Source organism: Nomascus leucogenys, chromosome 11 (genome assembly GCF_006542625.1).
Source record: "Nomascus leucogenys isolate Asia chromosome 11, Asia_NLE_v1, whole genome shotgun sequence".
Lineage (NCBI taxonomy): Eukaryota > Metazoa > Chordata > Mammalia > Primates > Hylobatidae > Nomascus > Nomascus leucogenys.
This window is the reverse complement of record NC_044391.1, coordinates 101821129-101844958: the sequence shown is the minus strand read 5'-3', so window position 1 is coordinate 101844958 and position 23830 is coordinate 101821129. Positions and strand designations below refer to the sequence as shown.

At 36.8% G+C, this 23830-nt stretch overlaps 1 protein-coding gene across 1 annotated transcript in view; it reads left to right on the top strand.

Annotated features, from left to right (window-relative positions):
* The window catches only part of CCDC39 (coiled-coil domain containing 39), a 67917-nt gene that overhangs the window by 31691 nt on the left and 12396 nt on the right, over positions 1 to 23830 (top strand). Inside the window, exons 11-14 of the mRNA XM_003256515.4 lie at positions 488 to 652; positions 3812 to 3949; positions 5862 to 6070; positions 18390 to 18513. Coding sequence (XP_003256563.1) covers positions 488 to 652; positions 3812 to 3949; positions 5862 to 6070; positions 18390 to 18513 — 636 coding nt within the window. The remainder of the gene's footprint in view (positions 1 to 487; positions 653 to 3811; positions 3950 to 5861; positions 6071 to 18389; positions 18514 to 23830) is intronic.

Genomic DNA, 23830 nt, shown 5'->3' with positions numbered 1-23830 from the left:
ATTCTCCATCTCTACATCTTAATTTTCTCATCTAATGTATATTCTTAGTTCTTAAAAATTACAGATGTTAAAGCATAATATTAAGAATAATTAATTAGATGTTCATATTTGAACTTTTCATGGCTAACAATTAGTGACTACCTGTTTTGTATCCCTTAGATAATGTGCCCTCAGAAATCCAAATTCATGTAAATCCAGTGAATTCACTGAGATTCCATTGTGGTAGTATGATAAACATCCCCCAACTTTGTCATATTTTCAGAAGATTATTTCTGTGTCTATCATGTACCTTGATTGTTGAGATATAGTTTATTTTTGTTCCTCTTAGAGTGAAAAGGATTTTATCCTGAATTACTGAAAGACTAAAGTGACTTTATTACATGATAACGCCTAGTCCAAACTCATAAGAAAGTATTCACTTTGTTTTTACACTTATAAAAATGCTTTTTTTTCTTTGTAATAACTTTTTTTTTTTTAACTGTAACAGGATTTTCACATTCAACAAGTGGAACGGAGAATGTCACGGTTAAAGGGAGAAATTAATTCAGAAGAAAAACAAGCCCTTGAAGCAAAAATTATTGAACTTAAGAAGTCTTTGGAAGAGAAACAATCTACATATGGCCTTTTGGAAACACAGATCAAGAAGCTTCATGTAACTTAGCCAAAATACATTTTGTGTTTCAAATATCCTAGTCATTCTGTTTTTTTTTTTTTTTGAGACGGAGTCTCGCTCTGTCGCCCAGGCTGGAGTGCAGTGGCGCAATCTCGGCTCACTGCAAGCTCCGCCTCCCGGGTTCACGCCATTCTCCCGCCTCAGCCTCCCGAGTAGCTGGGACTACAGCCGCCCGCCACCACGCCCGGCTGATTTTTGGTATTTTTTTTAGTAGAGACGGGGTTTCACCGTTTTAGCCAGGATGGTCTCGATCTCCTGACCTCGTGATCTGCCCGCCTCGGCCTCCCAAAGTGCTGGGATTACAGGCGTGAGCCACCGCGCCCGGCCCTCATTCTGTTTTAAGACAACATGTTCCTAAGACTACTTTGGATAGGGTGATTGCCAGTCTACACACATATATAACAAACGTATGAACATTGTTCTTATTTTTGTACTATTAGTGTGAAATGTTACCATTGATGATGCATTTAGTATATGCTAAATATTGTATGACATGCCTCTAGTATTTTATTTCATATAATCCTTACAAATGTCTTGTGAGGAAGATACTATTATCTGTTTTATAGAGTAAGTAACTTGTCCAGGTTATACAGCTAGTACACAGAGAGCTAGGATTTGACCCCTCCTGCATTTGACTTCTAAATACTGTTCAAGAGTATACTGTTTAGAACATTGATAACTTCTAGTTTTCTATTTTATAACTGCCATAGCAAATAACTTGATTGCCCTTTGTCTTTAAAACACTGTCTAAAAAGAAACTGCTCTTTTATGAGTCAGCAGTTGTTATTCAAATCTTTACTTAGTTATAATATTTGAAATGATTGGATTCTGTTAATAAGGTAAGAACGTCTTCATCTTTAGGAATTTTATTATGTTACTTGTAATATAAAACCTATGTTAAAGTTTGACTAGAGAGTAAAAGTGAGAGAGTGAGCATGGACGTGAATGGGGTGAGAACTTAGCAGGGTCTAATTGTTATTTACCACTGACAAGACTATTGATGTGTCCTCTGGTGGTTATAAAAATAATTGCCCTAAATTCATTGAGGGCTGCAAAAGGTGGAGAGCTATTACTTTTTTTTTTCTCTCTTCTTATTTTAAGAAGACAAAATTTTGGTTTGGAGTCGTTTGTAGTCTGATGAAATGTTTTAAAATGGTTATCTTTGTTTAGTGGAAAAAAAACACTTGTTTTTGGTCAGATAGAACTAGTTTTAAATTTCAAGGCTATACCACTACTGCTGTTTTTAACTTTTCTGAGCTCTAGTTTACTCGTCTATTAAATGGGAAAAAAGTTAATATTATTTTAGGACATTTGGGAGAACTAGAAGCAATTTATATCTTAGCACAATACTTTAGTAGGTACTCAATATGTGGTGTTGTTTTGATTATTTAGAATATGAGAATGGTATAAAATGTTAGAGGTATGACTTTGTTTCTTGCCCCTGGCCTGGATTGTGTCTGTTTTGCTGTGTGGGGATGGTTATAGTTCTTCCCCCTTTGAACTACTCTGACTGCTCCCTCCATCATACCATTGTCAAGTGCTTATGCCTATTCCAACTCTGGTTTTAACAGAGAGATACATAAATTAATAGAAATGTAAGTGAATTAACAAATTATATTAAAGCTAGTTAACCTTTGGTCATTATGAAGAGCTGCTCTTTTCAATAGTGGCAACAGATTGTTGCAGTAGTAACAGAGGGCATCCTGTATGCCCTCTCACATGCCACTCCGTCTCATTTTACATATAGAAACTAGTTTCTTCAGGTTGAAAATCACATTGTTTTAGCTCTTTTTATCAAATTTAATTTTATAAAATCACATTTTTATGCAAAAAATTCCTCTTCTTACTATCTTGCTGAACTCTTAGGTCCCAATACTTCAGAGAAATGCAGGCAATTAGAAAGACAGGAGAGGAGGAAGGATAGAGGGAGGAAGAGAAGGAAAGAGATCTTGGAACTGGAAAGTTTAGATTTAGGAAACAAGAAGGGAATAAGAGCACAAACCTTATTCTGGGTTCTGGGTGGAAAGAGGGATATAAACAGGTATAAAACTGGAAAACTGGTATCTGCATATGTATGATCTATTTATGCATATGATGGAATTAGATCTAATCAAACATTTTTCCCTTTAGCAATATGCGATTATGTATGTAATTAATAACAGCTGACATTTACATGGCACTTCTATGTGTCAAGCACTGTTATACACATGCTTTGACAATAATATCTTTAATCTTCACAATAACCCAGGAAGGTAGAAACTGTCCTCATCTCTATTTTAGAGATGAGGAAACTGAGGAAGAGTCCATCATACTAGGGTCAGATGGTTAGTACATAATTAAGGCCATCTGATTCTAAGAGCTTGTACTCTTAACCAGCACCCTATGCTTTCTCAGACTGTTGATGTCCTTACTATCTGGGACTTGCATAGAATCAAACAATGAACTCCAGTATGGGAGTGGTGAACCATGTGATGAACCAGTGTATGCTCCCATCTCCTCATAAATGGCAGTCTCCTAACACAGTCAGCCCTCTGTATCCACAAGCTCCGCATCTGCGGATTCATCCAACTGTGGATTGAAAATACGCAAAAAAATGGATGACTGCATCTGTACTGAAAATGTACAGACTTTTTTCTTGTCATTATTCCATAAATGATATAGTATAATAACTATTTACATAACATTTACATTTTATTACATATTATAAGTAATGTAAAGATAATTTAAAGTATACAGGAAGATGTGTGTAGATTATATGCAAATACCATGACATTTTATATAAGGGACTTGGACATCCATACTTTTTGGTGGTGGTAGTGCAGTTGTCCTGCAACCAGTCTCCAGAGAATACTGAGGGATGACTGTGATTCATTAGGTTGAACTGGAAGTATGTATTTCCTAGAATTACTGAACTCATACTAAATCCAGAACATCAATTGATGATAAAAATGAAAATATTCCTATGTGACTATCCATGTTTATTATATTAGAGACATAGCAGGAAGAGAGATAATAAAATATAGGATTACTTTAAATATCTGAGTATATAATTTAATGTAAGATATATATAATACAGCATGTATTTAATATTTTTAATATTTAAAGCATACATTTATATACCTTTTTCCTTTTTTGCAGAATGATCTTTATTTTATCAAGAAGACACATAGTAAAAACAGTGATGAAAAACAGTCCCTTATGACTAAAATAAATGAACTAAACCTTTTCATCGACGGATCAGAGAAAGAACTTAATAAAGCCAAAGCTTTTAAGCAGGTGCAGTAAAATTGTATGCATATGTAGTATTGAAAACCATGTTTCCATGTTAATTGTAGACAAATGAAAAAATATAGCAAATTATGAAAAAGAAAATGTCACTATAATCACTATACCCAATATAAACAGTGTTAAAGTCTATTATTTCCCTCCAGTCTTTTAAAGAAATTTGGCTTTTTATGTTGTATTAAAAAAATTTCTGTATATCATTTGCTTCCTAAAACATTAACTATTCTTTCAAGAACATTTTTGAAGGCTTTCTGTAAGTCCATTGCATGAAGTTACCATAATTTATTTAACCATCCGCTATTTTTTAGATTTTTGTTTCTTTCCAATGCTTGGCTATTGTAAATAGTACTACATGTACAGTGCAGTTTTTCAATTAGTTGTTCATTGTGTAGTTATTCCATTAGTTCCTTTGGATAAATTCCTAGCTATATAATTACAGTTCAGAAAGAAATGAATATTTTTAGTGTCTTGAAACTATTTTTAAGCCCATTTCTCTTCTAGAGGGCACCATTAATACCCTATCAGTAGTGTGTAAGCATTCTATTTTATTCACTACCACTGAGGCTGGATATCCTAATTTAAAAAATTGTTGCCAATTTGATAAACATGGCATCTCATTGTTTCAGTCTGCATTTTTAAAATTGGTGGTTTAAAAATATTTTGTTTGATAAATTTTCAAACATTTATGTTTAAATAAAAATGTTTAAAACACTTTTCTCTGTTATGTCATGTTCCGTATTTGTTTTCTTTGGAGCTCTAGTTTGTATTCTTGGCCCATTTTTTTTCCGCTGGGAAGTTTACATATATAAATTATAAAAGATTTTCATATGTAAAAATATTCTCTCTGTCGGCCTGGCGCGGTGGCTCACGCCTGTAATCCCAGCATTTTGGGAGGCCGAGGCGGGTGGATCATGAGGTCAGGAGATCGAGACCATCCTGGCTAACATGGTGAAACCCTGTCTCTACTAAAAATACAAAAAATTAGCCGGGCGTGGTGGCGGGAGCCTGTAGTCCCAGCTACTTGGGAGGCTGAGGCAGGAGAATGGCGTGAACCCGGGAGGCAGAGCTTGCAGTAAACGGAGATCGCACCACTGCACTCCAGCCTGAGCGACAGAGTAAGACTTCATCTCAAAAAAAAAAAAAATTATCTCTGTCATAAATATTGTAAATATTTTCCCCATTTACCTTTACATTTTTATTCAGTGTTTGTGACACAAAACTTTTTTTAAACATCAAATCTTTTAGTTTTTCTTTTGAATTTTTTTGCTTAGAAACTTCTTAGTTACACTAAAAATCAGACAAATGTTTACTACTTCTAGTAGCTACGTTGATTTCATCTCTTAAGATTTTTCATTCATCTAGAATATATTTTTGGTGCACGTGAGATGTGAGTATCTAACCTCTCCAAATGAAAAGCTATGTTAATGAAACAATAAAATCTTATATCCTGGAGTGTTTTTTTCTGGGGTTTCTATTCTGAAAATTGATAGATATGTGTACTCTTATATCAGTACTCTATTCATGACTGAATTGTTTTAAAATAAAAATATATTTCCACATTATTTTGTAAGATTCAGAGTATAAAAATGGCCATTCATAGGGCTTATGTTTTTTGGATAGTGTAAGTTTAATTTCAGGAATAACTTTTTCCCTTTGTTTTTTATAATAGCAAAGCTTGACTTTAAAATTGAATTATAAAAAAGATTTGGAATAACTATAAACCCTTTTCTTAAAAGAGAAAAAAACTATGACTCTGATCAATTTTAGGCCTAGTTAATATCTTAGTCAATGGTTAAATTAGAAAAAGGTATATTTTCAAGTTTTACTTATATAGCAATAAAAAATATTTTGTTTTTGCAATTAAAAATAATTTCAATATTTGACCATTTTGTTACGTTGATAGGATTTGATGATAGAGGACAATCTTTTAAAACTTGAAGTTAAGCGTACTCGAGAAATGCTTCACAGTAAGGCAGAAGAAGTTCTTTCCCTAGAAAAAAGAAAACAGCAATTATACACAGCAATGGAAGAGCGAACTGAAGAAATCAAGGTTCATAAAACAATGCTTGCATCACAAATAAGATATGTTGATCAAGAACGGGAAAACATAAGGTAATTTTTCATTTTAAACTGCTGAGGAATAAAAAAAAAAAGTGAGGATGATGTCAGGAGAACTGGCTGCCCCCTCTAACATCCTGGATGTGCATCTTTTTCTTATTCATTTGAAATGGCTTTTTATATAAGAAAGACATAGGGCATGTTATAGCCGTAAATCTAGGCTCTTCTTTTGGTTAATTCTTCATTCTTTAGATTGTCCCTTTTACATTAAGATCACTAATCTACTTGGAATTGCTTTTTATGTATGGTTTGTGGTAAAGTCAAATAACATGTCTTTTTAAAAATAGATATTCAATAGCTGCATCTATTGAAGTGATTTTCCACATCTTTTATAAGATTATTTCTGGCTACATGTTTTTTCTTTAACGTTACTGTCAATTTCATTTTTGGTTTGCTGCTGGTATGTAGAAATGCAGTTAATTTCTGTATATTAAGTATTCAGCAACCTTGCTTAACAATCTTGTTCTAACAATCAGTAGATTCTAATTTTCTATATACTGTATTTCATTTATATTATTTTCAAATAATAACAGTTTTATTTATTGCTTTCCAATCTTTATAACGTTTCTTCTTTCCCCAGTTCAATACTGAAGAGCAGTGTTTTTTACAGGTATCCTTGTCTTATTACCTGATCTCAAAGGGAAAGCTTTCATTGTTTTTGCATTAAGTATAAGGTTTACTGTAGTTTATTTCTATTTTTTAGACACCTTTTACCATATTAAGTGAGCTCCTATTTTTATCCTTTACTAAGAAGTTATTTTGTTTAATCAAGAATGGATGTTGACTTTTATTACATGCTTTCTCAGCACTTATTGACAAGATGTAGCTTCTTTAATCTGTTAATGTGTTTAATCATATTGATCAATTTTTCAAAGTCAAACCAACCTTACATTCTAGAATAAACCCAACTTGTCTGTTACATATTATCTTTTGCATACATCTAGATTTTGTTAGGGAATATTATAATACAATTTTTGCTTCTATATTCATGTGTACAAATGACCCATAATTCTCCTTGCTCTACTGTCCTTGTCAGGTTATCAGGCTATTAAGGTTATGTCTGACTTCATAAAATGACTTGTATGTATTTCTTATTTTTCTATACATTGACTATGTTTCTAAAAGAGTGGAATTATATCTTTTTTGTTTTTCAAAGACCTCAGTGGAAAAAAAAGCCATTGGGAGCCTGAAGTTTTCTATGGGGGAACATTTTCAACTAATGGTTTATATACTGGTTATAGGACAATGCAGATTTTGTATTTATTATTGATTCTGTTTTGGTAAATTATATTTTTCTCTAGGAAAAATTTTCTATATTTATCCAAATTTCAAATTTATTGCCATACAGTTGTTTATAATTTTATTATTTAATAGTTGTAGTATTTTTAGAGATGACTCCTTTTATATTCCTGACATTGGTTATTTGTGCATTCTTTTGGGGTAGGATAATTCTCACCACAAGTTAATCAGTTTTAACATTATTTGGAAAGGATCTGCTCTTATTGATATCTTCTATTGTCCATTCATTATTTCATTAGTTTCTGATCTTGCCTTTAGTATTTTTTCCTTCTTTTATATGGGGTTTTTAAATGTTCTTTTCCTAAATTCTTCAGATGCTTAGCTTATTAATTTTCAGTTTTGAAGTCTAAAAAAAACTCTTTAAGTATTATATTAGCTGCACCCCACAAAAAATATTGCCATTTTTTCTTTTTTGCCTTTCCTGTCTTTCAGTTGTGATAGACTTTACTTTTTAAACTTTATTGAGGTATATTTGAGATACATAAGTTGCACATATTTAAAGTGTACATTTGATAGGTTTTGACATATGTAATATACCGGAGAAACCATCACCACCATCAAGATAATGTATCCATCACCCCCACAAGTTTCCTTGTACCCCATTGTAATTCCTCCCTTCAGTCCTTCCCCAGTGTTTCTCTCTCCGGACAACTGATCTGCTTTTCATCCATATAGTTCGGATTGCATTTTCAAGAGTTTAATGTAAATGGGATCCAATAGTAAGTCTGCCTTTTGTCTGGCTTTTTTCATTCAGCATAATTATTTTGAAATTCATCCATGTTGTGTCTATCAATATACATTCCTTTTTATCAGGTGTTGACATACTTTTTCTCTAAGAGGAGATAACTAACTTACAGTTCCTTGCAGGCCATATTGTCTTTGTTTTATTTTTAAATTTTTTTCTAAAATTTTATTTCAATAATTTTTGAGGAACAGGTGGTTTTTAGCTACACAGATAAGTTCTTTAGCAGTAATTTCTGAGATTTTGGTGTATCTGAACCCAAGCAGTGTACACTGTACCCAAAGTGTAGTCCTTTATCCCTCAGGTCCCTCTCACACTCCATCCCCCACAAGTCCCCAAAGTCCATTATATCATTTTTGTTCTCTTCCGTCCTCATAGGTTAACTCCCGCTTATAAGCGAGAACATAACAATATTTGGTTTTCCATTCCTGAGGTACTTCACTTAGAATAATGGTCTCCAACTCCATCCAAGTTGCTGCAAATGCCGATTTTGTTCCTTTTGGGGCTGAGTAGTATTCCATGGTGTATATATACCACATTTTCTTTATCCACTTGTTGGTTGATTGGCATTTAGGCTGCTTCCAGTCATTGTTTTAATAACTCAACTAACTCAAATCTGTCATTGTAGACTGAAAGCAGCCACAGACACTGTCAAAAAATGAGCATGGCTATTTTCCAATAAAACTTCATGAATATTGAAATTTTAAATTTTCATGAAATATAATTCTTTTATTTTTCTAATCACTTAAAAATTTAAAAGTCATTCTTAGCTTGTGGGCTATCTAAAAACAGGTGGCAGGCAGGATGGTTTGCTGACTCTGGCTTTCTCTTGTTAAATAGCAGTATTCCATTGCATGTGTTTACTCCAGTTTATTCATACATTTACCGGCTGATGGACATTTGAGTTGTTTCCAGTTCTTAGCTATTATAAACAAAGGTGCTATGAACATACGTGTTCTTGGTATGGGCATATGCTTTCTTTTCTCTTGGATAAATACTTAGGAGTAAAATTGCTGGATCATGTAGTAGGTATATATTTAACTTTTCAGGAAACATTAAGAAATTGCCATATATTCATTATTTCTGTCTTTCCTGCTTTTCATTGTTTTTACTGAATTTTGTTTAGCCTTTTCTTTATTTGGGAGGTATACATTCTAATTTTAATTATTTTGTTGGTTATTCTTAGATTTAAAAGAAACTTTAATCATTTCTCTATGAATATTGAAAATTAGTTTCTATTATTTTCCCCTTCCTAAAAAATAAGACTTTTAGCATCTTTTACCTCTTCTTTTCCTTTTCCCATCTTTCACATATTGTTGAAATACTGATTATAGTCTCTTGCTATTGTTTTTAATATTATGTCTTTACTTTTTTAAAAACTTCTTAATGTGCATTAAGCTATAGATCCAAATGTCAGCAATAATTTAAAATTACCTATGTGTTTTGTTTCTTGACTTAATGGTTTTTTCATGTATCCCTTGTCATCATTCTATTTTCTTGGATTTCATTTCATTTTTTGGAGTATGATTTCAAATTTGTTTTTTCGAACTGATGTTTTCTGAAACTTTGCAGTCCTTGCATGTTTAATATATATTTATTCTCCCTTAAACTTGAATGACAGAATATTGTAAAACATTGTTTCATATTCTTTTAGATTACAGTGTTGTTTATGAGAAGTCTGATTACAGATTAATGAAATTTATTTTGTAGGGAAACTGGGTTTTGTTTGTTTTCTTTCTGGAAGCTTTGGGATACTCTCTTGATCCTTGGTGTTTTATAATTTTCTTGTATGTGTCTGGGCGTTTTGTCATTTTAAAGTTTCTCTTGCTTGACCCTTCCTGGGTAAACTCAGTGATTTTTAAAAAATTTTTATCTTTGGTTCAGGGGTACATGTGTAGGTTTGTTACACAGGTAAACTTGTGTCATGGCGGTTTGTTATACAGATTATTTCATTACCCAGGTACTAATCCTAGTACCCAATAGTTATTTTTTTCTGTTTCTATCCCTCTTTTCACCCTCCACCCACCAATAGGTCCCAATGTCCATTGTTCTCCTCTTTTTGCTGATGAGATATCATTTAGCTCCCACTTATAAGTGAGAACATGCAGTGTTTTGTTTTCTTTTCCTGCATTAGTTTGCTAAGGATAATGGCTTCCAGCTCCATCCACATTCCCGTGAAACACACGATCTTATTCTTTTTTATGGCTGCATCATATTCCATGGTGTATATATGCCACATTTTAAAAATCTAATCTGTCATTGATGGGTATTTAGTTTGACTCCATGTCTTTGCTACTGTGAATAGTGCTACGATGAACATTTGTGCATATGTGTCTTTATGGTAGAATGACCTATATTCCTTTAGGTATATACCCAGTAATGGGATTCCTGGGTTGAATGATACTTCTGTTTTTACTTTTTTGAGGAATCACCACATAGCTTTCCACAATGGCTGAGCTAATTTACATTCCCATCAATATTGTATAGGCATTCCTTTTTCTCTGCAACCTCACCAGCATCTGTTATTATTATTTTTTACTTTTTAATGGTAGCCATTCTGACTGATGTGAGATGGTATCTCATTGTGGTTTTGATTTGCATTTTTATAAAGATCTATTGAGCTTTTTTTCATATGCTTTTTGGCACATGCATGTCTCCTTTTGAAGTGTCTATTCATGTCCTTTGCTCACTTTTTAATACGGTTGTATTTTTTCTTATAAATTTGTTTAAGTTCCTTATGGATGTTGGAAATTAGACCTTTATCAGATGCAGACTTTGCAAAAATCTTCTCCCATTTTGTAGGTTGTTTTCACTGTTGATAGTTTATTTTGCTGTGCAGAAGCTCTTCAGTTTTAATTAGATCCGATTTGTCACTTTTTGTTTTTGTTGTGATTGCTTTTGGCATCTTCATCATGAAATCTTTGCCCTTTCCTCTGTCCAGAATAATACTGCCTAGGTTGTCTTCCAGGGTTTTTATAGTTTTGGGTATTACATTTAAATATCTAATCCATCTTGAGTTGATTTTTGTATGTGGTGTAAGAAAGGGGTCTAGTTTCAATCTTCTGCATATGGCTAGCCAGTTATCCCAGCACCATGTATTGAATAGTGAGTCCATTCCCCATTGATAGTTTTTCTCAGTTTTGTTGAAGATGAGATGGTGGTAGGGATGCAGCCTTGTATCTTGGCTCTCCTGTTGCATTGGTCTGTATGTCTGTTTTTGTACCAGTACCATGTTGTTTTGGTTACTGTAGCCCTGTAGTGTACTTTGAAGTTGGGTAACGTGATGCCTCAAGCTTTGTTATTTTTGTTTAGGACTGCCTTGGCTACTCAGACTCTTTTTTGGTTCCATATGAATTTTAAAAATAGTTTTTTTCTAGTTCTATAAAAATGTCATTGGTAGTTTGACAGAAATAGCATTGAACCTGTAAATTGCTTTGGGCAGTATGGCCATTTTAACATTGATTCTTCCTATCCATGAGAAATCAGTTTTCTGCTGATTTCCTTGAGCAGTGTTTTGTAATTCTCATTGTAGAGATCTTTCACCTCCCTGGTTAGCTGTATTCCTAGGTATTTTATTCTTTTTGTGTTAATTGTGTAACGGGATTGCGTTCCTGATTTGGCTATTGGCTTGGCTGCTGTTGGTATATAGGAATGCTAGTAATTTTTGTACGTTGATTTTGTATCCTGAAACTGTGCTGAAGTTGTCTCTCAGCTGAAGCAGCTTTTGGGCTGAGACTATGGGGTTTTCTAGATATAGAATCATATCATCTGCAAACAAGGATAGTTTGACTTCCTCTTTGCCTATTTAGATGCTCTTTATTTCATTCTCTTGCCTACTGCTCTGTCCAGGACTTCCAATACTATGTTGACTAAGAGTGATGAGAGAGGGCATCCTTGTCTTACGCTGGCTTTCAAGAGGAATGCTTCCAGCTTTTCCTCATTTACTATCATATTGGCTGTGGGTTTGTCATAGATGGCTCTTATTATTTTGAGGTATGTTCCTTCAATACCTAATTTATTGAGAATTTTTAACATGAAGAGGTGTTGACTTGTATCAAAAGGCTTTTATATATCTATTAAGATAATCATGTCATTTTTGTCTTTAGTTCTGTTTATGCGATGAATCAAATTTATTGATTCGTGTATGTTGAACCAATGACAGCTTGCGCCATGCACCTTGAGAAGCTGCAAGGTACGCAATATCAGCCTGTGAAGGCAGCCACAGGGGCTGTACCCTAAAAAGCCAAAGGGGCAGAGCTACCCAAGGCCTTGGGAGCCCACCCCATGTATCAGTTTGCCCTGGATGTGAGACATGGAGTCAAAGGAGATTATTCTGGAGCTTTAAGGAGTGCCCTGCCAGGTTTTGGACTTGCATGGGGCCTGTGGCCCCTCTGTTTTGGCCAACTCTCCAATTTGGAACAGGAACATTTACCCAATGCGTGTACCCCCATTGTATCTTGGAAGCAACTCGTTTTTTATTTTACAGGCTCATAGGTGGAACGGACTTGCTTTGTCTCAGATGAGACTTTGGACTTGGACTTTTGAGTTAATGCTGGAGTGAGCTAAGACTTTGGGGGATTGTTGGGAAAGTATGATTGGTTTTGAAATGTGAGGACATGAGATTTGGGAGGCACTAGGGGCAGAATATGGTTTGGCTCTGTGTCCCCACCCAAGTCTCATCTACAATTGTAATCCCATGTTGAGGGAGGGACCTGGTGGGAAGTAATTGGATATTGGTGGTGGTTTCCCCATTGCTGTTCTTGTGAGTGAGTGAGTTCTCATGAGATCTGATGGTTTAAAAATGTTTGGAAGTTTCCCTCTCTTGCTTTCTCCTGCTGCCTTGTAAAGAATATGCTGCTTCCCCCTTGCCTTCCATCATGATTCATGATTATGTGTTTCCTGAGGCTTCCCCGGACATGTGGAACTGTGAGTCAATTAAATCTCTTTTGTTGTAAATTATCCAGTCTCAGGTAGTATCTTTATAGCAGTTTGAAAATGGACTAATACAATGGTTATTCCTTTAACTGTGGTGTAGACTGAGTACAGTCAACAGATTTCTTTTCTGGATGTTTTCACAGGGCCAAGGCTTTGTGTGGGGTGTTTATTTGTAGCTGACTTATCTTTGGTTGCACAGGGGGATATGTTAGGAAGTTATTTTTGGTGTTGAAGCTTTGGGGTGTGATCCAGTAGGTGGTGCTTAGGTGTAGTGGTCAGTAGGTAGGCTCTTGCTTGGCTGTGTGGCTCCTCTATATTTCCTCACAGTCATGCTCTTTCTCAATGCTCTGTAAGTGTGGGCTCCTCTCTCACCTGAGTGCCGGCTGTAGATCATGACTTGGTGCTAGTGGGTTGCCCATCACAGCTCTGGGGTGATCTCAGGGTTTATGTTTCTTTCCCAACTTGGAGGCAGCAGAATAAGGTACCTTAGTAGTGGTTGTGGCTGAGGGTCTTTTGTCTCCTGACGGCTTCATCCCAGAGAGGTGCAGGTCAGCAATCACTGAGTGGAATAAACCCAGGATGAGGAAGTCTGTGCTACGGGCCCAAGCTGGGGACACCCTGCCTGGTGATGAGCAGTAGGGGTTTATGTGATCCATGGGAGATGGACTGGCTTCCTCTCCTTGGGTGGATTGCAGCTTGTTGCAAATACGGATGAGGCACTTAGGGTCTCTGCTCCTTAGTTAATCTGAGGATAGCTGGGGTAGGACCACTGCAGAGCCAGTAGCAGAAGCTTTTGGTTGCCCCTGGTGGCTCTACCTCTGAGAAACATTTAGCTGCTGTTACCAGTAGTGTTCAGCTGGTGGGGTGGGGTGGGGTGGGGTGGCGTACTGCTGGTGTGAGCTTGTGGCTTGCTGGGGAGCAAGGAGTTAAGGGAGTCAGGAGAAGAGAGTGGTGTCTTCTCTGCATGGTGACTGTAGTGTGCTGTAAGCTCAGGCATAGTCCTCAGGTTGTTTTTTCCCCAAATCAAGGGCAGCAGGGATAAAAGTGCTGCTGTGGTCATGGTGGAGGGGCTATCCTGTGCCTCTGGGAGCCTCTTCAGGAAACTTCAGGCCACTACCGGTGGGTATGCTCAGCCATGGGTGGAGCAACTGTTCTGTGGTCACGGGCTGGGGCCCCTGCCTGGTGAAGAGTCAGGGGATAGGGGTTCCCAGGGAAGAGGGGCTGAATTCCTTTCTGTGTGGTCTCTTTTAGTTATTTCATTCAAGTCTTTCTTCAGGTCAAGATAATATTTTTCTATTTAATTTTTTTCTTACCATCATACTCTCCTCTATTTTCTCCATTTGTTGCTCATTTTTACTAGATGTTGGTTGGCCCTTTTAGGTCTGTCCTCCAGGTTTCTTTTTTCTACTTGTATTTTGCTTTCTCAGATATTCTTTCTCTCTCCCTATTCTCCTCTCCTCTGCCTAATCTCCCCCCTTGTCTCTCTCTCCAGATTACTCATTAAATCTTTATTCTTCACTGCTCTTACATTGAAGAAAACTTATTTGCAAGCACTGTTATTCTTTCATTTGTCCTTTATTTTCATAGCAGCCCATCTTGTTTTATGGGTGTTTCTGGAATCAATATCCTCTTCTTTCAGAGGGTACTAATTAGAAGACTGAACATCGTCTTCTATGCATTATGTGTCAGGTCTGTTCTTTGTTCACTTTTGCCATTTGCTTTCCATAAATGTTTAATGGTCCTTTGTTTTCTGTTAATATTTATTAATAAATGCTTATTAATCGGTGGATATTGGTAGCTAACTGGTAAGGGTTTCCTCTGCAATTAAGTGGATCTCTGGTTTTCTCCAACAGATCGCTCCTCTAAATGGGAGGGCTGATTGTAGGCTCTGAGCTAGTTTGTCCCGTAAAGAGTGTAATAGCTATTAAACAGGGTTAGGATTTCATGGTTACAAAAAGTTAGGAGGTGTTTATTTTGAGTGATGAAGACTTTATCTCATTCCTAAGTAGAACTGCCTTTCTTTTTCATTTACTTCCACTGTTGGGGGAAGCCTAGAATTACTTCATGTTTTTACCTTTCTCTAGCTTCAACATACATGCTAGGAACTGTGGTAACTTTTTGGTTATCACTGGAGTAGAAAGTATTCCTGACATTTCTGTATGTTTTGAGGGGTTGAGGGGAATGGCCCAGAGGTGTTTATTATAGCCTCACAGATCACTCTTGTTCTTTTTCTTATTTCTGAGTTTGGATTTTTTTCAGACTTCTTTGGTGGAAAATGGCTCCTGCTTCTGCAGTGGTCTTCCATGTGTGTATCTATTTTTTTTCCATTAATCTTACCCCATCTGTTTTCCATGAATTCATGAAAAATTATTGTACCTTTCTGGTTCTCAAAAACTGCTATGTTGCTGTTTTTTTTTTTAAATCTTTTTTTATTTGAGAAAGGAAGAGTAATATACCATGCTTGGTCCACAATCTTGAAGTCCAGCAAGTTTTTATGATCACATAAAGGATGAGTAAATATTTTCTGAGGAAATGAGTGATAATTAAAGAAAAACTGTAACTTAATGCACTAGATATATTTTACCATAAGTTTTCTCTAGCAGTAGAAAAACTGGTAGGTTGAGGATTTCTTTTTCACCATGGTTAGATAGCTTGCTTTCATGAGTTTGTAGCAGGCAGTTGAGTCACTCTCCATATTGCCATGCATATATTAGGATTACTAGTATTAAGTTCTAAAAAATAGCTCATAAAATATAAATTTACTGAAATAAAAGGAGAGAGTAACAGATTTAAGAATCTGAATTCTGGAAGACAATTCTCTCTCTTTTTTTTTTTTTAATTATACTTTAGGTTTTAGGGTACATGTGCACAATGTGCAGGTTTGTTACATATGTATCCATGTGCCATGTTGATTTCCTGCACCCATTAACTCATCATTTAGCATTAGGTATATCTCCTAATGCTGTCCCTCCCCCCTCCCCCAACCCCACAACAGTCCCCGGAGTGTGATGTTCCCCTTCCTGTGTCCATGAGTTCTCTTTGTTCAATTCCCACCTATGAGTGAGAACATGTGGTGTTTGGTTTTTTGTCCTTGCGATAGTTTACTGAGAATGATGTTTTCCAGTTTCATCCATGTCCCTACAAAGGACATGAACTCATCATTTTTTATGGCTGCATAGTATTCCATGGTGTATATGTGCCACATTTTCTTAATCCAGTCTATCGTTGTTGGACATTTGGGTTGGTTCCAACTCTTTGCTATTGTGAATAGTGCCACAATAAACATATGTGTGCATGTGTCTGTATAGCAGCATGATTTATAGTCCTTTGGGTATATACCCAGTAATGGGATGGCTGGGTCAAATGGTATTTCTAGTTCTAGATCCCTGAGGAATTGCCACACTGACTTCCACAATGGTTGAACTAGTTTACAGTCCCACCAACAGTGTAAAAGTGTTCCTATTTCTCCACATCCTCTCCAACACCTGTTGTTTCCTGATTTTTTAATGATGGCCATTCTAACTGGTGTGAGATGGTATCTCACTGTGGTTTTGATTTGCATTTCTCTGATGGCCAGTGATGATGAGCATTTCTTCATGTGTTTTTTGGCTGCATAAATGTCTTCTTTTGAGAAGTGTCTGTTCATGTCCTTTGCCCACTTTTTGATGGGGTTGTTTGTTTTTTTCTTGTAAATTTGTTTGAGTTCACTGTAGATTCTGGATATGAGCCCTTTGTCAGATGAGTAGGTTGCAAAAATTTTCTCCCATTCTGTAGGTTGCCTGTTCACTCTGATGGTAGTTTCTTTTGCTGTGCAGAAGCTCTTTAGTTTAATTAGATCCCATTTGTCAATTTTGGCTTTTGTTGCCATTGCTTTTGGTGTTTTAGACATGAAGTCCTTGCCCACACCTATGTCCTGAATGGTATTGCCTAGGTTTTCTTGTAGGATTTTAATGGTTTTAGGTCTAACATTTAAGTCTTTAATCCATCTTGAATTAATTTTTGTATAAGGTGTAAGGAAGGGATCCAGTTTCAGCTTTCTACATATGGCTAGCCAGTTTTCCCAGCACCATTTATTAAATAGGGAATCCTTTCCCCATTTCTTGTTTTTGTCAGGTTTGTCAAAGATCAGATAGTTGTAGATATGCAGCTTCATTTCTGAGGGCTGTGTTCTGTTCCATTGATCTATGTCTCTGTTGTGGTACCAGTACCATGCTGTTTTGGTTACTGTAGCCTTGTAGTATAGTTTGAAGTCAGGTAGCGTGATGCCTCCAGCTTTGTTCTTTTGGCTTAGGATTGACTTGGCGATGCAGGCTCTTTTTTGGTTCCATATGAACTTTAAAGTAGTTTTTTCCAATTCTGTGAATAAAGTCATTGGTAGCTTGATGGGGATGGCATTGAATGTATAAATTACCTTGGGCAGTATGGCCATTTTCACGATATTGATTCTTCCAACCCATGTTCTTCCATTTGTTTGTATCCTCTTTTATTTCATTGAGCAGTGGTTTGTAGTTCTCCTTGAAGAGGTCCTTCACATCCTTGTAAGTTGGATTCCTAGGTATTTTATTCTCTTTGAAGCAATTGTGAATGGGAGTTCACTCATGATTTGGCTCTCTGTCTGTTATTGGTGTACAAGAATGCTTGTGATTTTTGTACATTGACTTTGTATCCTGAGACTTTGCTGAAGTTGCTAATCAGCTTAAGGAGACAATTCTCAACGGTCCTGTTTGGACTATCTTTTTAAAGACGTCTGAATAGCAAGCAGCCTCAGAAACTAGAGGTAGTATCTCCTGTGGAGCAAAAGTTAGGCATGTTTGCTTATTTCCCACTATAAAATATTTGGGTTACCTAGGCTTGAGATTCCTCAGCTGTGATGAAAATCTACTGTGTGCAGCATCCACTTGAGCCCCTTCTTGCTCCCATGGGACGTAGGGAGCAAGGGGAACCAATCAAACAGGAATCTTATGCTACTTGCTGTGTCATGAGAAATAAAGTCCGTTGTCTCTGAAACAGGAATTGTGTCTTCTGCCAGCAAAAGACACAATGAAACTGTGGCAGGCTAACTTGTCAGCTTTCAAGCAGGGTAAATATCAGATCCTTCACACTGAATTATTAAATTAAAACGTGAGAACAAATTTAACCTGTTTGAGTTTAGTAGTAACACACATCCAAATGTCTTCAATAAGAACACCTGATAGTCCTTTTATTAAATTAAAACGTGAGAACAAATTTAACCTGTTTTAGTAGTAACACAAATCCAAATGTCTTCAATAAGAACACTTGATAGTCCTTTGAAAATTCTAAAGTATGTTATTCATTTCTGTTTCTTTTTCTTATTAGCACTGAGTTTCACGAGCGGCTAAGTAAAATTGAGAAGCTGAAGAATAGATATGAAATTCTGACTGTTGTTATGCTGCCTCCTGAAGGAGAAGAGGAGAAAACACAGGCCTATTATGTAATAAAGGTAACTTTAATTGATTCACAGTTGTGATGGTATGAAGTTTTCTTTGTTAACTCATTTATCGTAATCCGCTGAATTAAAAAAAAAAGACAACAATATTGCAACTTTCCCTCCATGAAATCTAGCAACTATTTCACTTAATTAGGGCCACTATTACACTTAACAAAGGCCAAAACATTCATTCCTAAATGGAGATACTGAGAGCACCATTCATTCTATATACCTCTACTCCGTGAGGTCAAGCACTGCCCTCTGATTCCCAAAACTTACTGTGAACTTGCTCCAGAAGTCTTCCTCTTTTGAGTTCAGGTCATTCTACTTGACCATTCTTTGACACTTTTTTCTTTTTGCTATTATTTGCAGCATGTCATTTCCCCTAGTCAAGATTCATAATCTTTTTCTTTAAGACCTATTATCACTCTAAGTGTCTTTGGAATGCATGTGACAACCTGTTCAACACTTGAGGCTTAAAGCTTTCCTTTACTTCACTATAGCCACCCACTCTTATGCCACACCCTGGCTGGACCTTAGCATTTCTTGGAGCTACACCACCTCTGAATTTTAAACTCCAGTTTACCATTATAGTCCTGGTATGGCAGCTGTTCAGAGAGGAAGAGGGCTGCTTCCCTGCCCATATATCCCTATAATATATTATAGGGAGATAGACCAGGTGAATCTGTTTTTTTCTGATGTTTGACAGTTGTCTGTCATCCCATGGTTATCTTTAACCCATAAGAGGAAATTCATTAAGTGATGTGGAATTGAATGCTATTCTCTTTCTAAGCACTGCCATATTCATCTTTCCTATGTAGAAAATACCCTGAACAGGAGTAATTTCCTTTACAGAAAGGTCTAGGAAATTACTCAAAATACTACAAACAAGGGATGGAACTTGGAACTTTGACTAATTTCCCTGTACCGTACATAAATAGGGGTGAGATGATCTTGCAGTTCACACCTTCAGAGAATGGCTCTTGTGGATGCTCTCTCCCTTTGACTTCTACCAACTTAATTGGCCAAATTTTCTCCTGTAGCTCTTCTTCAAATCTGCCCCTAACAAATGCAGCAAGTATGGTATGCCTGTCACTTTGCTTGAAATTCTGCCTTCCCTATGAGAAATCAGTCCCAGCTCTCAAAACTTTCTTATAACTTGTCAGTCTGTAATACCTCAGGCTTCTGCCCAAACAGGACTTTTCTCCTCTCAGGTTTTAAAAGTTCCCGAAGGATAAAGGGTAGGCTCTAATTTTTTAGGTGTTGGGAAGTAGGGAGATGTTGCAATTCCAATTAAGTTTCTCTAACAAGTGGTGTGATGGGTTACCTAAAAGTACTGGTGTTAAGTGTGCCTTCGTCCATATCCTACCACTGCTTAGGTAGGTGACCAGGAATAAGTTACTTAACCATGTGAGGCCTAAGTTTCCTCATTTGGAAAATGAAGAGGGTAATATTGTTACTTTTGTTGGGAGAAAAGGGAAAATACATGTAAAGCCCTTGGGATGGTGTCTGGCACAAAATGAGTCCTCAATAATGTTAGTTATTATTATTACTGTGATGATGCTGATTAACCTAACTCATAGGAACACAAGCAAGTTTTATATGAATAAAGAATATTCCTTCTGTTTACAGTGAAAGTGCTGGATAAATATCAGAATAATGATGTTAAATGAATTGAGGCTATCAGTTACTTTCTCAATGTCCTGATGCCATATTTCTTATCTTCCATCTTCTCTGGGATCCACAGCTTGCCACACAGTTATTCCAATTTTTTTTTGTTGTTGTTGTACAGCATGTTTACACTTTTTACTGATAACACTTCACAAGTCTCAGATGTGTAAAAATGAAACTTAAATAATAACTAAACCCAGTCTAGCTTATATCAGGAAAAATTATGGCCTGAAAAATAGAGAAAAACAAACCATGGTGCAATGCCAGTGCATGGTGATACCAAAGTGTTGGCATTTTCTAGTGGGCCCTCCAGGTATTATCTGATTCTATAGGAGTGCACACCTTCGACCCTTTAGTGACTAACTTACTTTACAACTCTGTAGGTATAGATGATAACCTGCAGACAACTGATAGTAACACAAGTGATTCTTGCTAACAATGTAAATGAATTTTGACCAGTAGAAATACAACCCCTCTCTGTAGAAAAGATAACCCAAGCATTGAAGTTTATTACACTAAAATATATTAATATGTTTTGCATCTACCAGCAAATTCATTTCAGCATTTCTGATTCGACATGTCTATAATATAAAATCTGTTTCCATATTCTTCTTTGAAATAGTCTAAATATCTTATTGGCTCTTCATTAACAAGTTGAATAAAACCTTTAATAAATGTTCATTTCATATTTGTATAAGAATTTTTAACTATTTGAAAATAGTACCTTGGCATTTTCACTGCTGGGAAAACCTTGCCAATCTGAAGTTAACTTTTATTTTTTCAATGTAAGTCTGTTTTTCAATGTAAGTCTGTTTTTCAATGTAGTGGATTCTGTTTGTTGATGTAGTAGATTTAGGATTTAAATTTAGTCAATTCAAAATTTTCTCCCTTCCCTTATTCTTCTTATGTTATCTACAAAGGGATCTCTCCTGATGGATACATATATTATGTTTATGGCTGTGGGTAATAGGAATTTGATTGCAATGCTAACCACTGTTGTGTTTTCTGAATGTTGTGGATGAGGCCTCAGCAAACTATGCACTCCAGCCAAATGCTGCCCACCACTTGTTTTGTAAATAAGTACTGAGACAAAATACATATACTTATTCATTTATATATTGTTTATGGCTGCTTACATGCTACAATGACAGAATGAAGTAGTTTTGACAGACTGAATGGCCCATAAAGTCTAATTACTATTTGGCCCTTTACAGACAAAGCTTGTTGACCCTTTTTATTAGTTTCTTAGGGCTGCTGTAACAAAATACAATAAACTAGATGGTTTAAACAACAGAAATGTATGTCTCAGGCCGGGCGCAGTAGCTCACGCCTGTAATCCCAGAACTTTGGGAGGCTGAGGCGGGCAGATCACGAGGTCAGGAGATCGAGACCATCCTGGCTAACACGGTGAAATCTCCATCTCTACTAAAAATACAAAAAATTAGCCAGGCGTGGTGGTGGGCGCCTGTAGTCCCAGCTACTCGGGAGGCTGAGGCAGGAGAATGGCATGAACCCGGGAGGCGGAGCTTGCAGTGAGCCGAGATCGCACCGCTGCACTCTAGCCTGGACGACAGAGTGAGACTCTGTCTCAAAAAAAAAAAAAAAAAAAAAAAAAAGGAAATATATATCTCATACATCTGGAGTCTAGAAGTCCAAGATGAAGGTGTTGACAGGGTTGGTTTCTCCCGAAGGCTATGAAGAATAACCTGTTCTATGCCTCTCTCCTAGCTTCTGGTGGTCTGCTGACAATCTTTTTTGTAAATGCATCACCCTGAAATCTGCCTTCATCTTTACATGGTGTTCCTTCCTGTGTCTCTTCCCACAGTTTTCTCTCTGTCCAAATTTCCCATTTTAATAAGGACACCAGTTATATCAGATTAGGACCAACCTAATGACCTCAATTTAACTTGACTATATCTGCAAAGACCCTATTTCCAAATAAGGTCCCTTCTGGGGTACCACAGGTTGGAACATCAACATATCTTCTTATAAGGGACACAGCTCAACCCATGGCTCCCGTCTTTGGTCTTGTAGTAAGCTCCTGTCTTTGGTCTTTGTTCTATGGGGGCATACATGGCTTTTTCATCAACTCTAGTATCTTATAATATCTAACCCTTAAAGGCCAAACTGAAAAATATAATTAGTAACTAATGAAGGACTAGTATTTTTCAAATCTCATTTCCAAGTTCCTCTTAGTCTTTATAAGGAAACAGCCTAGTTCTGACTGTAATTTAATGACACTGTCCAATTAAGTTACTTGAAAATGTTGGACGGACTTTTGAGAGATATATCATCTCTGATTTAGAAGTGAATGGAATCAGAATTTTAGAACTTCAAGCTATACATAGAATTATATCAGGAATTTGCATAAAATGAACAAATTCAACTCCTTCATTTGAAAAATGAAGAAACTGACCCAGTAGTCCACAACTAAAATCTGTTTGGCTCATTCCAGCTCGTTCTCCCACTATACTATTATGTTTCAAATGAAATGGGGTTACCAATTTGAGGCTCAAAGGAATTAGATACAATTTCTACAATTTTTTTTTGCTAAACTTTTTAAAATTTTGTAATACTTATCACAAAACATGTGTAACTAATGTTCTGAAGCACAATAAAACAAATGCCAGTGAAAATGTTAAGAATGGAAATATTACTAATAAAACTTATCTTTACAATTCCCCCTGCCCTGCTGCAGGCTGCTGTGAAACTGACACATAAGCAGACTGCACTCCCCACAGCTTCCTACCCATGTAAATCACCTGAGAGGAACCACAACCTCTCTGGCCATGGGCCCATAGCATTTTCACTGCTGGGAGAAACCTTGTCAATTAGAAGTTAATTTTTGTTTTTTCAATGTAAGTCTGTTTTTCAATGTAGTGGATTCTGTTTCTTGATATAGTAGATTTAGGATTTTGCCATTTTGAGAATTTAATGCTGGGCTGTGCCTTGAAACACTACTGCAGCTACCACCTGTCCAAGGTGGGAGAGGGGTGACCAAGCACTCCAGTGCACCCCTAAGACAATTCCCATGACCTTGCTACTGGCTGTTGTGAGACGGAGGTGTGAGAAGACTGCACTCCTCACAACTTCTTACCCACCTGAGCACCTCACCTGAGAGGAACCCTGCACTCTTTAGTTGCAAGGCCACAGCCAGCACCATTTGGAGAGTTTAATGCTACACCGTGCCCCACATTTGGGCCAAGTGCAGGCTGACATTGCTGCAGCTGTCTCCAATCCAAGGAGGGAAAAAAGAGACCAGGCACTCCCATGTACTCTGGTGACGATTCCTGCTGTCCCACTATAGCTGCTGTGGGACTTCCTACAGCTTCTTACCCATGCTGTTCCACCTGAGAAAGGTTGCACCCTCCCTGGTGGCAGGCCTACAGCACAGCCACCACAGCCCATACCTGAGTATTCTGCCAGTGTCCTGGGAACCACCCGACCTTTGACTCTCACAGCCAGAACCTAAAGGTACTACCAAGGGTCCTGAGGACTACTAGTCTGCTGGCCCAAACCCAAACCCCAAGTACTCAACTATGCCATCCAGGGGCCCAGATATTTACCAACCCAGTGCATCACTGTTGGCACATGATCAGTCCTGCTAGAGTCGGAAGTTGGGGCAACTCAATCTACCAATACCACCACAGCTGACACC